This window comes from Aulonocara sp. 'chitande type north' Nkhata Bay, linkage group LG7, assembly GCF_057382095.1.
Source record: "Aulonocara sp. 'chitande type north' Nkhata Bay isolate Kocher_YH1m ecotype deep benthic linkage group LG7, A_spYH_male_GT1.1, whole genome shotgun sequence".
NCBI classification, from domain to species: domain Eukaryota; kingdom Metazoa; phylum Chordata; class Actinopteri; order Cichliformes; family Cichlidae; genus Aulonocara; species Aulonocara sp. 'chitande type north' Nkhata Bay.
The window spans coordinates 27,200,052-27,217,567 of NC_141350.1; the positions used below are offsets into that span (position 1 = coordinate 27,200,052).

A 17,516-nucleotide genomic window follows, 5' to 3' on the forward strand; every position below is an offset into this window, starting at 1 on the left:
TACTGTGAGTCAGGCTGTTAAAGAGCTTGGGGCTGCCTTCCAACAGCTGCAGGCATTACTGCACCGTTTAAAGTTTCTCTTAATACTAAGAATGTGTGCATTGTGTGGAAACAGTGCACATGGAAACAAAGCTAGCATTACCAAGTTAACAGGCTAATTCTTTTCATTTAGATTAAAAATAAATGTTTAAGATGGCTCATATAAATATTGTGTTTTTGAAAAGGTCCTGGACATGTGTGCTTTTTGCCTTGATAACCTCTATGGCAGGGGTCTCGAACTCCAGTCCTCAAGGGGGCCTGTCCTGAAACTTTTCCATGTGTCCGTGCTGCAACACAAGTGAATACAATTGGTAGGTCATTAGCAAGACTCTGTAGAACTTGACTGTATGCTGAGCTGGCAATTCAGCCATTTGATTCATGTTACAGCAGCTTGTGAGTGAATGAACATGGTGCAATAAAAGTAACTTTAGAACAACATTTTCCCAAACAAATGTTTACATTTACTTAAATTGACTTGAGTAGGGTTAGGGGTTGCCACTTCAGCATGCAGTCAAGTTCTCTAGAGTCTTGCTAATGACCTACTGCTCTTTTTCACATGTTTTGCAACAAGTTTCAAGACACCGGCCCTCGAGGACTGGAGTTCGAGACCCCTGCTCTATGGAATATGTCATATATGAATTTCCTTGTTGCCCAGAATTTCTACAATGTAAAAAAAAAAAACTATCTCATTAAAGCGCAGTGATTGAAAAGTAGTTTATAAAGTTGACCCACATATTTTGTTGAGGTTCCTCCATCCATTTTTTGAACCATGTGGTTGTCAAGCTGTTGCATTCTGGTACCCCACTTCTGCACGCCATACGAATGGCATTCTCCTGGTTATATCTGCAAGAAGAGACAGGCATCGTTATATCTGAAACATCAGCAGTGTTGGTCAAGTTACTTTGAAAAAGTAATTAATTATAGTTACTTGTTACTTCTTCAAAAAAGTAACTGAGTTAGTAACTGAGTTACAAGATTCTAAAAGTAATTAATTACTTGAAAAGTAACTATTGCGTTACTTTAAAAAAAATCTTTAAGCCTCTGGGGTCCAGGGTATAATTGGCCTTTTTTAACTACTTTTGATGTTTCCTCTACATTTTACCTTTAAAAACTATTTACTTTGCCTTGTTTGGTATCATCCTTTAAAGCACAACCTCACGTGTTTGAATTTACAGTTAAGTTTTCATTTTGACATACTGTATTAACACAATTGATCTAAAGTCAGACAAAAAACATAAAATCCAAGTAGAAAGTTACATTTTTACTGTAACAACCACAAAGTTTTGCAAACAACAAAGTTATTTGCAGCCATTTACCTTTTACCCCCTTTTTTTAATAACTATTTCAAACTATTTACAGAACAATCAGCTGTTCTGCATTCAATAAGATGCCACAAATTATTTGTGCCACTCCAAAAAAAAAAAAATTCCGTCCACTATAAAGGAGAACATCACAGCCTGATACCTGCAGGTCTGACAGCAGCAGGTGTATCACTCCTATTTTTTACCTGGAGACAGCAGTCACCTCATTGTTCTGACACACAACACAAGACAACACATTAACTACACACTCCAAACACGCTAAACGTCACAAATCTCTCACATCTCAAAACTCACTCTCTCTCTTTTACTGCTGTCTTTCTTTCCTCTCTCTCTCTCTCTCTCTCTCTCTCTCTCGCCGTCACTCCTAAAACTTCCCCCTCTTCCTAAACAACCAAATGTCATGTTGCCATATCATTTTTTGATTGGTTGACATGGTGCATTTTCCCACCAAAATGAAAGGGCAGTTTTTTTGTTTTTGTTTTTGATTTGTTGCTCATAAGCAGAGAGTGCTTGCTAGCGCTGTCCTTAGACAGTAAACGTGGCGAAACTATTGAGGAAAAAAACGCTGCGTATATATTGTTTATCATGACTCTGGTTTTACGTTGCCTATCAACACAATTTATAAACTGGTATATATCACCTTGTTGCTTTGTCTTGAAGTGGTCGTGTGATTGGCTTACCACGACTACTTTATTCTTCTTCAGTCAAACAGCAGCACTCATGCGATTGTTTTGCTCCTTAGCTCCAGGTGTTGTGCCAAAAAGTGATCGTCGGGCAGAAAGTGATTGCCACCTGTGGGAGCGCGCAGTTGCTTAAACTGCTTAGTAAAATGCTGATGCTCAGTGATGGGAATAACCCATCACTGAGCATCAGAGACACATTGGACTGGTGTAAAGTAGTGTATATAGCCCATCACCTCCTTAATGGGTAAGCCAATCTACACAAAACTTAGCATAACCACTGTCAAAAGTGTCAATTCTTTTGATTTTCATATAGATTATTTATCTCATAAGTAGTTTCACGTGTTTCATTCATTGTACATTGCCTGTATGGTCACCAAAATTTGTATCCACCATGGAATTTTCTTTGAACAGCACTAAATAAGGAATGAAGACTTTGAAAAAGCACTGAAATCTTAGCAAATTACTAGCTTTTTGCTAATATAAAGAAAGGCTAGATAAAAAAAAAAAAAAAAATTCATGAAATTGTTCTTATATAGCACTTTTTCACTCTACTTGAGCACTCAAAGCACTTTGTACAACATGTCTCAATCACCTATTCACACACATTCATACAAGCATTTTTTACTGTCTAACTGATTTCTATACCATATAATATATATATTTGTTTTACAAAAGGACCAGAGCGCTAAGAGTTTTGCCACAAGAGTGATGCTCAAACTGAGGCAGACGAGTCATAACAGAACTGGAAAGTTCTACATTAAAGTGTATAAAATACAACTGCTAGATGTCAGTGGACTGTAGATTGCAGTCAACTGAGTTCTGTTTTCTTACCACTCTCATTCCACAGTTCACCTACAGTGGCCACTGAAGGACAACTATTTCTGGGTGCCGTTCATCTGTAGTGAATGTAGGCTGTCAGTCTGCTGTTTACCTCAGCTGAGGTTTGCACTACAAAGCAGGCTCATCCAGGTAACTTCAAAATTCTAAAATACTTAGGACCATATAATATTTCAGTTTTTCAATTCTATGTTTTTCTGTCAATATGGGGTGCTGTATGTACATTAATGAGGAAAAAAATTAACTTTTAGCAAATGGCTGCATTATAACAAAGAGTGAAAAATTTAAGGGGGTCTGAATACTTTCCGTACCCACTTTCTCAGTACATGTTTAGAATTTTTTTAATTTATTCATGCGGCCATGCATTTATAAATAAAAGTACTTTGTTCTTGGAACAAGGACCAAGATTGATCTGTGATACATTACTATACTAGAGTAAGAACTAGACTAACACTACAATGCAGTCTAGGAGAAATCTAAAACTAATGGAAATTGTGGTTAGCAAAACTTAAGTACAAAAAATAAATTAAACTACTATCCAGCACTCAAGCCAACTGCTAAATCAGATCTCTTTTTTGTTTTGACACACTGATTACAAGGTGGAATATATGTCAATATATGTCATTTGTGGATTGCTGATTATTTTGTAGGAATAAGATGGGAAAGTGATTTTTAGACTATAATAACCCATTTGGATTGTGGTTCAAGTCTTTATTTATTTATTTTTCTATATCTATATAAGCTGCTGTTTCTCTGATGTCTTGTAACCTATACTCATCTACTCATCTTTATATTTTGTTTGCATTTATAGGTGGACTATGTATCCTGGTGAGTATACTTACTGATCGGTGTGTTGTACAGGAACACTGCTCCAGTCTAAGGTCATGTTCTTGAAGTATAGGAATAGTGGAGTCACCTGCTTTCTTATGTAGTCCTAAAAATCAAGAGTTAAGGAGAGTTTATCTGCAGAAAATGTTTTCCTCCAAATGGGTCTAAAGTCACAGTTGGGTAAACAGTCATAGAGAGTAAAGGAACATTTCTTAAAAAGCTAAACTTTGGAAAGTATTCACCTGCATGGGCTGATAGACGTCCGTACGGTCTAACATGAGGTAATAATAGTCCAGATTATTGAGAGCAGATTGCCAGGGCATGTACTCTGTTTCCTTTGACAAGTAAGAGGTTGTCCTGAGGGCTAGAGAGGTGGAGAGCAGCTGAGCCCTGCAGAAAGAATACATGGGAATAAATAACTTATTGCTAAGAAACAATATTACAGCAAAGAATTGACCACAAACAAATTTCTTTATTCAATAAATCTTGTAACACTGGAAAACCTCTTTTCACCACATTTGTGAGAAAAATACATTTGTGGTTTGAGCAGTGGAATTGAGTATGTGGATTGCGCCCATGAAAACTTGCCATCTCTTTTTTGACATTGCCAAATAACTTATTCTGCTACCGACTCTTTGTTTTGAATTTCTGGTACCCCAGGTGCTGACGATCAGGTGCCAATCAGGTATCTGATTAACAGGACCAGTGAGCATGGACCCTTCTACAGTGGTCTTTACAGATCCCTCACACCCTGGACACAGAGTTTTTGACCTGCTGCCTTCTGGCAGACGGTATAGAGGCCTGCAGACCAGGACCACCCGACACAGGAACAGTTTCTTTCCCCTTGCTATTTCCCTCCTAAATAGTTGAACTGTCACATTGCTTCACACTGCCATACTGCAACTGCACCTTATGTACATTCTGTGGTATTCATTTTTGTAATCCTGTAGTTTTTGTATATAAGGATTTAGATGTTTTTATATTGTGGTTTATGTATATTGTTCATTGTGTTGCTCACATATTGTGTGCTTTTACATTGTTGTGCTTGAAAGACACCATCGACCGGAACCAAATTCCTTGTATGTGTTTGTGCAGATACTTTGCCAATAAATGCGATTCTGATTCTTGTCAGTTGATGTCTGCTCTAAGCTTACCCTATTTCACTGATCTGGATATGGCCCCATGCCATAAAGCAACTTTAAGGTGGTGTTCTCCAAACCCAGCTTCCAGCGTATTTATAATGAGCCCTAGTATCATCTCCAAATTGAACACAAAATTCCATATAACAGGGAATTTCAGACACAGGGCACCCCAAGAAGATGACACCGCAAGAAGGCCAGGGACCGCAGTTAGTCTTCAACAGATTTGCAGTCAAAGTTTGCAGGATGATGAAGCCGGTGGCTCTCTACCCAGAACAGACTGGACACAGCCGAACTCTGGCCTTACAGTACTGCCAGGAAGCCTGCCATGGGTGCCCTTCACCATCAGGCCCATTTGAACTGATGTTGACAACATGTGCACTGGTGCATCATGAACATGTGGAGGAATATTATGTTCAGTGATGAGCCCAGATTCTGCCTATGACACTTAACAAATAAACTCTCATACAATGTGAGAAGGTAATAAAACTGTGTATTAAAGGGAGAGTGTGATTTTTAGAACACTTGAACCTCAAATTAGTCGGAGTAATGTTAGCTCAGAATCTGTTGTTGTTGTGCAGCTGGCTTGACATCTGTCTGCAGATAGGAGGGTTGCATGTCTAATATGCTGATAATTAATTGTGACAATATGCATTAAAATAAGTATGTTTATGCACATTGCTGTATGTTTATGGCAGTAACTGTTACTGTTACTATTTTTACCATTTCTTTTTGGAGCAACTGTAACCCACATAATTTCCTTAGGGATTAATAAAGTATTCTGATTCTGATTGTTTCAGGATGACCTGCCATTATCCAATGACACATCTGCTTACCTGCATCTTTTGCTCATTTCTCCTCCTCTTCTTTTGTCTTTTTTATAAACTGAGGACCTGATGGCTTTGAACTTTTCTTGTCCATCTTCCATTGGTTTTAATTTTGCACTCCAGTATGAACACAAATCCCCCAACCCGAGGATCACCACAACATAACCTAATAGACCTACACCTTAATTCACAGATTCACTTTGTCTAGGGTGCATTTCTGGGATTTCACACAACCCAGGATTCAAATCATGAATACATAATGGTCTTGGATTTACAACATTATAAATGAAATGTGCTCTACTTGGAAGGAGCCGGCCCCCCTCCCCTTTCGACGGGTTGTGTGTGAGACTTTAAATCATCAAACTGTAAATTTTAAATTGTTATTGATCCCTTTACCCCTGGTCCTAAAGTGTATATTTATTTTCTTACTCTTCTTATACATATTGCTCATTTACTTGCACTGCTGTAACTGGAGCCTCGTCGTCTCGTCTCTCTATATACTGGACTGTATGTAGCGGAGATGACAATAAAGTTTACTTTGACTTCAGCAGCAGGCGCACCGAGGGCTCTCGCGCTCACTTTTCGCGTATAGAATTTTGAAAAAACATCGGTGCAAATTATAAGTCTGTATCATAATGTCTGGTGTTTTCGTGTTTGTTGGTTTCTTTTTATTTTGTGTTATTTTGTGGGTTGGTTATTAGATGCTGCTCCAGCCAGCCAGAGAATCCCCCGCCGCCCCGCCCTCTCATCCCTGTGCCACAAGCAGCAGGCGCACCTCGCAAACGGAGGGCGTCCTTACTCCCAGCAAATGGGAGATAGAAAACCGATCGGTATCTATGTCATTCACAATATGCGCTGGCATGACGTCGGGCAGCATGAGAACGAGCTTCTTTTTTTTTTTTTTTTTGATGTCGCCCCCACCATGATGCCGCCCCGCAAAACGCAAAGAGTTTGCTTTTCCTCTGCTCAAGTAAGACTGTGACAAGTCCTGGAGTTGGTGTTTTCTACCAGGCTATGTCCGTCAATGCACATATTAAACAAATATGTAGGACTGCTTTCTTCTATTTGTGCAAAATTTCTAAAATTAGGAACATCCTGTTTTTTTAAAGTGATGCTGAAAAACTAGTTCATGCATTGATTACTTCTAGGCTTGGCTATTGTAATTCATTTTTATCAGGCTGTCCTAAGAACTCAACAAAAAGCCTTCAGTTGATCCAAAATGCTGCAGCAGGAGTACTTACATAGTCTAGAAAGGGAGAACATATTTCACCCATACTGGATTTTCTTCATTGGCTCCTTTATAAATCCAAAAATCTAATTTAAAATCCTTCTCCTCACATAAAAGGTCTTGAATGAGCAGGCCCCATTTTATCTTAAAGTCCTTAGTGTCCCATGCTGCCACTATAGAACACTTTGCTCTCAGGCTGCAGGCTTACTTGCAGTTCCTTTGGAATTGTAAGGTTTTACATTGAGGACAGAACACAGACTCTAGGACATTAAAGGAACTAACATAATCAAACAAGACATCCTGAGAAAATATACATAAGAAACTCAGAAGCACAAGGAAATACTAAACTCGGAATGAAAAATACTGAGCATGAACTTAAATCATCTCTGAAATCCAAAAGAAAGGCCCAGGAGTCCACAACAAAAAAACTGGCTCAAAGATCCAGGACCATGGCACCAGCTTCCTTTCCACTTTTCGTAGCTGCCCTTACTTCGTCATTACTAATCATCTGTATTTCCTGATTATAAATAATAGAAATGTAAGCTTCCAAAACTTTAAATTGAAAAACAGCAATTAACTAAGTCTGGGGGGAAAATGTAGTTACTGAAAAGCAAAAGGTGGCATCAAAAGAAAAGATCTGCGTAAAAACCTAAAGCTTGCACTTGAGTCAGTACTTCATTGTCTCAAATAGGAAAAGTTATATAGTTACTTTTTTATCAGTGGGTATATATAAAAGACACCAGAATTATTAGAACTGGAAATTAGTGAAAAACTGCAACTTAATGGACCTACCTGGCCAGACTGAATGCATCATCCACAAGTTGTGCTCTGTTTATCACTGGTATAACCTGGAATGATATAGATTCTCGCTGAAGACATCAAAACTATGAATTAACACATATGGACTTGTATAGTAAACAAAAAGTGTGAAATAACTCAAAACATGTTTTATATTTTAGTTTCTCCTAAATAATTCCCCTTTACTTTGATTACTTCTTTGCACACTCTTGGCATTCTCTCGATGAGCTTCATGATGTAGTCACCTAAAATGTTTTTTTCAACAGTCTTGATGGGGTTCCCAGAGATTCTGAGCACTTGTTGGCCCTTTTGCCTTCACTCTGGGGTCCATCTCATCCCAAACCATCTCAATTGGGTTAAGGTAAGGTGACTGTGGAGGCCATCTGGTGCAGCACTCCATCTCTCTCCTTGGTCAAATAGCGTTCACACAGTCTGGAGGTGTGTTTGGGGTCATTGTCCTGTTGAAAAATAAATGATCGTCCAACTAAACACAAACAGGATGGGATGGCATGTTGCCACAGGATGCTGTGGTAGGCATGCTGGTTCAGTGTGCCTTCAATTTTCAAGAAATCCCCAACAGTGTCACCAGCAAAGCACCCCCAGACCATCACACCACCTTCATGCTTCATAGTGGGAACCACACATGCAGAGACCACTCGTTCACCTTTTCTGCATCACACAAAGACACGGCGAGTGGAACCAAAGATCTCACATTTGGACTCATCAGACCAATGCACAGATTTCCACTGGTCTAATGTCCATTCCTTGTGTTTCTTGGCCCAAAGAAATCTCTTCTGCTTGTTGCTTTTCCTTAGTAGTGGTTTCTTAGCAGCTATTTGACCATAAAGGCCTGATTCATGCGGCCTCCTCTGAACAGTTGATGTAGAGATGTGTCTGCTACTGGAACTCTGTGCGGCATTTATCTGGGCTCTAATCTGAGGTGTTGTTAACTTGCAGTTTTTAAAGGGTTGATGACTTGGATGAATTTATCAACAGAGGTGACTCTTGGCCTTCCTTTCCTGTTGTGGTCCTGTTATGAGCCAGTTTTGTTGTAGCGCTTGATGGTTTTTGCAACTGCACTCGGGGACACAATCAAAGTTTTAGCAATTTTCCAGACTGACTGACCTTCAGTTCTTAAAAGAATTATGGGCTGTCATTTGTCTTTACTTAGCTGATTGGTCCTTGCCATCATATAAATTCTTACAGTTGTCAAATTGGGGCTGTCATTTCGCCTTACCACTAACTACTAGGTAATTGGTAAAAATACCTCAGGCAGCAGAAACCCAAGAACAAGGAGGAACCATCATGGAAGGATGGGCTCCTGCTTGGTATGTACCAACCGGACATAGTAGTGGTGGACAAGCAGAAGAAGACAGCCGTAGTGACAGTCTTAGCAATACCGAATGATAGCAACATCCGGAAGAAGGAACATGAGAAGCTGGAGAAGTACCAGGGGCTCAGAGTCTCAGGGGATGGGTCTGTGACTCAGCATTTTGAGTTCATTTTGTAATTTTTATTTCTTATATTATATTGAAAATATGTGAAAATAAAAGTCTTGTGTTGGTATTATCAGTTAGGATTAAGTTAAGTGTTATTCCAGTTTAGGTTTTCATCTATGTTCCCTTGTGTGAGTCTGTTCTTTTCCTCTGTGTCAGTATGACTTGTATTTCTTGTCTGTGTGTTTCATGTTGTCAAGCCGGTGTTGTAACGTCTCTGTCTCTCCATGTTTCCTGGTTTATTTTGAAAGTCTGTTTCTATGTTCAACGTGCTTAGTGTTTCTCTTCCCTGTGGTGTCATGACGTTCATTTGTGTCAGCTGTTTCCCTATGTGTTTCCACTTTCCCTGATCTGTGTGATCCATGCAGTCTTTGTTGGGTCGTCTGTTTGCGTTCATGTTGAATCAGGTCAAGTCACAGAGTTTTCTCTACTGTTCAGGTTCATGTTCATGTTTGGTTCGTTTCATAGCTCCATAGTCGCATGTTCCTTTTCAGTTTCATGTTCTTATCCATCGAAACTGTTTTGATTGGTTGATTGACTGGTTGATTGATAATACTTTATTTATCCCCAAGAAAATTGTTTTCATAGCTATTTTAGTATTTCCCAGTGTAGGTCTTAGTTTAGTTTTGCCATCCGCCACAATAAAGGCTCACTTTTTCTTTAAACCTCAGTTCATCTCTCCTGTGTCTGCATTTGGGTCCATTTCATAAATACATAGGCGTTCCCCGCTGAGACACAGAGAAGAGCTCGAGAAGATGTGGAGGGTGAAAGTAACAGTGGTTCCAGTGGTAATCGGAGCACTAGGTTCAGAAACTCCCACCAAGCTAGGTGTGGCTTCACCAAATCCCAGGAACAACATCCAAGATCTGGTTGAGGACCTGAGTTTGAAGGATAAAGACTGCCCACAGGGATGAGAGGGGAATTTTTTATATGTACATATGCATATCTCATTATGCATATGCATAAATACTGATAACAGAAAATAACGAAATTGATGTCCTGCATCCATTAAATGAGAAAATGTGAATCATGTCAGAGAGTGTCTGTGTACCTTGTGATTTGTATTAAGCTGGGTGAAAAGGCGTTCCCAGTTTCCCAAGTCGTAGTTTACCCGGTAATATCCAGTTACATTAATGTTGGCCAGTACCCAAAAACCATCACTCCTCATTTCTAAGTTTATCACTGATGGAGGAAAAGAAAAAAAACCCCACATGCTTAAATTTTCAAAAAGTTTAATTACATTTGTATTGTACTTGTAAAACCACATTAAAACTGTGTACCAGCTTTACCTTCCTTTTCCATGAGCCACCAGATATCTTTCTGGACCGTACCACCCCTTATCCATCGAATAGGAATCAGCCACTCATAGCTGGGGAAGGCAACACATTTAGCGTCATTCATATACCAAACAAGTTACTAACAGGTGCAGCTCTGACAAATACTAGTGAATTTAATATTTCTATTTAATTCGGTTTAGCAATTCACTGTTTAAATGGACCTTAAATAAGGTGATCCAATAATGTTATGTGATTACATGTGTCAAGTGTTTGAACAAAATAGAGAGTTAGAAAGGGTCTAACTTTCTATAAATACTATAAGTAGGGATGGGAATCGAAAACCGGTTCTTGTTGAGAACCGGTTCCCACTGTTTCAATTAATTGGAATTGTTTGTCATTTTTGCAACGATTCCCTTATCGATTCCAGTCGCCTCGAATGACGGCACCATGTTGTTGAGCGTCATTTACCTGGCAGGAATCATGGCGCCTAAGCGGCACAACCGCTCAAAAGTTTGGTTGTACTTTACGAGAACAGATGACAACAGGGCAACTTGCAATACTTGCAAAGTAGATCTTTCATTTAAGGGAGGAAACACTATGAATATGCAAAAGCATTTGCTCATAAAACACGCGATAACCTTAAATGAATGTCGTGTTTTTAATTCTGCTCTGGACGAACCCAGCAGCAGCGGTAACGTTTGCACGTCCTCTCCCGTTAATACGGCAGGTAAATAATCAACTAACAGTGCATATTATGTCAGCACTATCTGCCTTATTACAAAACCTGCCATTACTGTGCATTTAGGTGACCATGATGAGAGAGACAGACAGAGTCTGGCTGGCTCAGATGCTGGCAGTTCTCGCTGCAGTCTACCGGTAGCGTCTCCTTTTAGTCCAGGATAGACGAATGTCACCGACCAGGGACTAAGTTTGTGGTCAAAGGTTTGCACCCATTTGCTACAGCAGATGCCCCCGATTTTCGGTAAGTGAATGTGTTTAATTGTAGGCAGGGACATTACTGGATATTCTTGTGTAATTGCTACAGAATAATTTATGTTATACTTTGTTATTGCTACAGAAGAATATTTATTTTATTATTTTACATTTACAATGTTTTTTTCTGGGGACCCCGTGACACCCCATGGAAGAGCCATAGGCTGGATCTCTTAAGATCTCACTGTTGGGTTTGTAAGGCCATGTTACTGCTAAATTTCTATCTTGTTCAAAGAGACGATATAAAACAAAGTTCTAAGCTAATCGACCTGTGTGTTCTCCTTTTTTAAAAACAAGAATCGATAAGAGAATCGATAAAGAATCGAATCGTTAAACAGACCAAACGTTGCTGTCTAGATTTCTACCTGTATCATTACCTGTGCCAGTTATTTCAGATTTTCTTTCATTATTATTGTCCATTTTGAGCTGTCACAATTTAAAGTTTAAACCCAAAAGGCCATTTCGAGAAAAAAAAAGCTGAAATACTATTTTGAGAAATGTGGAGATTTACGTTGTAGTTTCAAGTCAACCAACTGCCACGTCTGCTATACCCTCTAAAAATTGTTCTTTCAGAGAAGGATGCAACAGGATCCTAAGAGCCTTCATCAGGAATTTGATTCGGATGTGGTGAACAACCCTAAACAAGCAAACACTTTCCTGATGTGTTTATAGTTCCTCCATGAGCCTGATTCTACCAGAGATCTCTTCCTGTTAAAAGGGAGTTCTTTCTTCCTGCTATTGCAAAGGGCTATTTGAGATTTTCAGATTGCCAGGTATTTTTTATTACTATACAAAGCTTTTTGAAATAACTATTGCTGTGAACTTGTGCTATGAAAACAAAACGTAACTAAATCTAAGTTGACTTTAGACTAAATCTAAACGCTGTGGGAAGGACATATAAAAAAATGACATATTTCTCAATACTGCCACAATGAGTCAAAGCATATTTGCATTTCAAAAGCTGTAGTTCTGCATACTTGTAAGGTGATTTGACTGTGACGTTAGAATCTGCATCCAGCAGGAAGTGCTTCTGGGATACTTTCCCTATGGCTGTATTTATAGTAACCACAGGGAATCCCATCTGAAGCACCCAGGGACTCATAATTCGATCAACTGAATGAGGAAGTGAACCATTATATTCTTTCACAGCCTGTAGATTAAAAAAAAGTACCAAAAAGAATTTAGTTAAAAAAAAACACCAGAGGCATAATGATAATAACTTTAAGACAAAATGAAAATAAAATATAAGAAGTTTGCAGTAATAACATTTGTCAGCTATTGTGAAATTTAAAATTTGTGAAATTTTTTGTACTGTGTGTTTTAATAGAACCTCAGTCCTTTGTAGGATCATATGGCAATACATGCAGATGATTTTGTGTCTGGCTGCACAGTCTGGTAGTGTGAGAAATTTCAAAATGCCATAAAATGTTAAAAAAAAATTATGGTAATGTAACTATCCCTTTTTTAGAGAATATACCAAACAATCATGTTTTGTAACTGTAACAAAATGCCAAAGTCACATACAACCTTTGTAAATAAAAAAAAGAAATCATCATTTTACCATCTGCAGATGATGCCACAAGTCATTCACTACTATATTACTGTATCCAAAGTAATTGAGGTAAGTCTGCAGAAAAAAGGAAAACAATCCAAAATTCTTAATTATCTGTGGCTGAACAATATTGGATAAGGTGATGTATCTCATTAACTAACTAAAAGAAATATACAAAAACATACACTCAGTCCCTGGATGAAGACTGGCTCTGAGAGAACGTCTGAAAGCATCCTCAACACTGCTGCACCCTGAGGAGGTAAAAGTTTTGTTCAATCTATCAGTTACTCAGTTTATAATAATAAAAAAAATTAACACAATATATCGAAGAGTGTACAGCAGCTGAAAAACACTAGTTATTCAGGACATGTACATTTATCTCAAAGTGGTACTATTCCTGATCTTTCACATCTACAGTGTCAGTATCTTCAGGGCTATTACTTATTTTGTATTCAATCATTATGGAATCGCTACCCCTCTCCGTGAATCGCTACCTTATTGTCCTGGAGGGGTTTGTGTGTGCCAGAGATTCCAGGGGCTATATTGTTGGGTGGGGTTGCCCCCTCGTAGGGTTACCCATAACAAACTGGTCCTGGGTGAGGGACCAGAAAAAGAGCCATTCAAAAGACTCTTATGAGTAGAACATCGAGGGAACAGTTCACCCTGCCCACGACAGGGTTACCAGGGCCCTGCCCTGGAGCCAGGCCCAGGTAAGGTGCCTAAGGTCGAGCTTCTGGTGGCCAGACCTTCCACGGGGCCCGGCCAGGCACAGCCTGAAAAAGGGACATGGGCCCATCCTCCTGTAGGGCCGCTACCCACAGGAGGCGCCCTAGGAGTCGGTTGCAATGTGTGTTGGACAGCGGCCAGGAGCAGAGGCCCAGGCAGACCGATCTCTGACTACCTAAACTAGTGATTGGGACATGGAATGTCACCTCCCTGATGGGGAAGGAGCCTGAGTTAGTGTGTGAGGTTGAGAGTTACTGGCTAGATATAGTTGGGCGCTCCTCAACACATGGCTTGGCCTCTGGTACCAGTCTCCTGGAGAGGGGACTGTCTCAGTCTGGATTTGCACTTGATGAGAAATGGCAGGCTGGGGTGGGTATCCCATTGTGTCCCCTTGGCTAGCTGCCTGTATGTCAGAGTTTAACCTGGTGGGTGAGAGGGCTTGTTCCCAGTGCCTTTGGGTCGGGAAATGGGTCCTGACTGTCATCTGCGCTTATGCAGTGAATGAAAGTTCAGAGTACCCAGCCTTCTTTGAGTCCCCGGGTGGGGTGCTTGATGGTGCTCCACCTGTGGACTCTGTTGTCCTACTGTGATACTTCAACACTCATGTCTGTGACAGTGAGACCTGGAGGGGGGGTGATTGGGAGGAACAACCTCTCGGAGCTGAACCCTAGTGGTGTTAAGGTTCTTCAGCTGAGAGCATTGTCAGGGTGGAAGGAATACTTTGAGGACCTCCTTACTCCCACTGAGAGGTCTTCCGTGGAGAAAGCAGAGCCTGGGGACAAGGGGGATGACTCGTTTATCTCTAGGGGGGAGGTCACTGAGGCAGTTAAACAACTCCTTGGTGCCAGGGCCCCTGTGGTGAATGAGGTTTGCCCTGAGTTCCTGAAGGCTTTGGATACTGCATGGCTGTCTTGGTTGACACACCTCTACAATGTTGTGTAGAGATCGGGGCAGGGGGGTAACTCTGGATTGGCAGACTGGGGTGGTTTTTGTCCTGGTCGTGGAACACTGGAGAAGCTCTTTATCCTCTCGGGGATACTCGAGGGGATAAAGGGTACACGGGAGTTTGCCCAACCAGTCTATATGTGCTTTGTGGACTTGAAGAAGGCATTCGACCGTATCCCTGGGAGTGTCCGTTGGGAGGTCCTTCGGGAGTATAGGGTTTTCTGCTATGAGCTATGAGCCATTTGATCCTTATACAACCATTCCATGAGGTTGGTCCACATAGCTGGCAATGAATCAGACTAATTTCAGGTGGGTGATGGCCAGGGCTGCCCTTTGGCACCAATTCTTTTTGTAATATATATGGACAGAATTTCTAGGCGTAGCCAAATGGAGGAAGGCTTTCACTTCGGTGGTCTCAGAATCTCCTCTCTGATTTCACAGATGATGTGGTTCTGTTGGCTTAATCGGGTGATGGCCTCTGACTCACACTGGAATGGTTCACAGCCAAGTGTAAAGCAGTGGGAATGAGAATCAACACCTCCAAATCTGAAGCCAAATCCTCTCTGAACCGTAGTTATTCAGTAGGGTGAGATATGTTAAGTTAAAAGAGATCTCAATTAATCTCCTACAATTAATCTTGTTTAAACTACTTAGGTTTTATAAACTCAAAAGGCCAGATAAAGACAATTTGGGCATGTTTGCATACATAAATCTTATTCAATTAAGGATAATTAGCAGTTGATGAGTAGTGATACTGTATGGTGTTGCAGCTTCTGTACCTTGCTGTATGAGATGACATCAAATTGTTCACTGATTTGGTTAGGTAGGACAATACTGTCTTCGTTAGAGGACAGAGGATGAGAAGAAGTCAAGGCATCGACAGCAAAAACTTTATGAATTTCGTCAAGTACTATCAGGTCTCTCTGGGCAAACAGACAAACAGGAATGTTTTAAGAGAATTTTACACTATGACAAGAATGCATGTAAGATCAGGTCCAAATGCAAAAGTCTGTTCTCACAACATTCCATGTGGGCTCAGCATGGTCTGCTCCTAGGTAAGACACATATGAAGCAAAGCCTTCATTGAGCCAGACTTCATTCCACCAGCGCAGGGTCACCAGGTCACCAAACCACTGTACCAGACATGGCATGAATTAATTTGTTGATTTATCAAGGAGCGAACAAATCAAAAGGCAAAACAGCTTACCATGTGTGCTAATTCATGGGCAATAATGGTGGCAGTCTTCTCTTTATTCCTACTGGAGGAAGTTTCAGGGTCATAAAGAAGATTGGTTTCCCTGTAGGTCACCAAACCCCAATTCTCCATTGCACCATAATAAAAGTCTGGTAGAGCAATTTGGTCTGTGCGGAAGAGAGCAGATTTAATATAGGTTTAAGGAATTGCTTCAAGTTATCTTAAGATTGTAATTAAACAATTTGTTATAAGACACACAATTCCTTAATTCCCTCAACTGGTATAAACTGTTGTGGTCTGTGAGTTTTATTGATGAGAGTTTTTAGTTTATAGCTTTCTGATTTTCTTTATTTTTATAATTATAGTAAGAACTCTAATGGTTTTTGATTTTGGTTCTTTTGCCTCTCTTTTTGTAGTTTTACTTCGTTTGTGTCACTGCACTTGATTAGTTTCTTCTGTGTCTTGTTACCCTTATGCTTCCACCCTTCATGTGAAACCTTGTGGTTTCAACCAAAACCTTTGGTAATTAATTAATGAATTAATTGATTCATTCATTAAAATCCAGGTTGTGCTGATTTGCCTAGAGATTAAGTGGAAACTGGATTTATCTTCATGATAAATATGAACAATGTATGAAAAAGACACTTGTTTTTGAATGTCATCTTTTGATGAAACCTCTTTTAATGTTTCTATTAATTTATGCAAATCGGGTCTCCGTATGTTTACCATTTGCAACAAGACTTTTAATTCGCTTTCATACAAGGGGTTAATAAACAATCATATCAATTCATCTGAAATTGTTCAGACAGACTCTCTCTCAGTAATCTGGATAGGTAAAAGAACTCCCCACCCACCCAATATCTATCCAATAATTGGAAAAGCTAAAACACTAACATCATGTTATAACAACACCTGTTATAAAAGCAGGGTCACCTGATTTAGTTAGAGGGTAGGCAATGTTATAGTATGACTGGAAGAAGTCCAGTATGGGTCCAGTTACATTGAGAGCATAGTTTCCCTGTCCTAGGTCAATGGCCTTCCTTCGAGCCCAGATACGAATCTGAAAACAAAAACAAAACAGCAACCAACTCTTTCACAAACGTTTTTGACACAGTTCTTCCAGTTTTGAAGCAAGTCAACCAAAGCACACAGAGAATTACCTGAGGGTCTTTTTGTGTGGTATTGATATATGTGTAGTCAGAGACAATGATGGCCAACAGATAGGTGGACATATTCTTGGTGGGTTCAAACTTGGTTTTTGTCCAACTTACTCCATCAATGGTGATGTTAGCAATATCTGAAGAACACAACAGTGACTATGAATGAAGTAATAGAAGACAAGGTTTTGGTAATGCTACTGTGTGCAACTTTTTGTTTTGTTAAACACGATGATGACTGTCCATATGAGACATACAAACTTTAAAATAGACACACACCCTGCCCATCAGGGTGACAAAAATACCATATTAGTCTTTTATAGCTACATCATGTGAATCCAACAGAATTAAAACTAAAGTAGTCTAGTTGAGGAACCTTTTTCCAGCAGCTAGTCAAATTTCCTAAAAATTCATGAATATTTATATGAGCTATTCTGTTAAATTACTATTTAGTAAGGTTATAGGTTATTGATTC

At 39.7% G+C, this 17,516-nt stretch overlaps 1 protein-coding gene across 1 annotated transcript in view; it reads right to left on the minus strand.

Annotated features, from left to right (window-relative positions):
- LOC147325299 (aminopeptidase N-like) overlaps positions 1–17,516 on the minus strand; it is a 35,110-nt gene that overhangs the window by 6,181 nt on the left and 11,413 nt on the right. The window contains exons 6-19 of the mRNA XM_086299750.1: positions 17,045–17,181; positions 16,818–16,944; positions 15,897–16,051; positions 15,709–15,822; positions 15,469–15,612; positions 13,204–13,269; positions 13,028–13,093; positions 12,444–12,616; positions 10,486–10,565; positions 10,248–10,378; positions 7,695–7,750; positions 3,951–4,098; positions 3,723–3,814; positions 771–881 (exon numbers count right to left, since the gene is read on the minus strand). Of these exons, the coding sequence (XP_086155876.1) occupies positions 771–881; positions 3,723–3,814; positions 3,951–4,098; positions 7,695–7,750; positions 10,248–10,378; positions 10,486–10,565; positions 12,444–12,616; positions 13,028–13,093; positions 13,204–13,269; positions 15,469–15,612; positions 15,709–15,822; positions 15,897–16,051; positions 16,818–16,944; positions 17,045–17,181 (1,600 nt within the window). The remainder of the gene's footprint in view (positions 1–770; positions 882–3,722; positions 3,815–3,950; positions 4,099–7,694; positions 7,751–10,247; positions 10,379–10,485; positions 10,566–12,443; positions 12,617–13,027; positions 13,094–13,203; positions 13,270–15,468; positions 15,613–15,708; positions 15,823–15,896; positions 16,052–16,817; positions 16,945–17,044; positions 17,182–17,516) is intronic.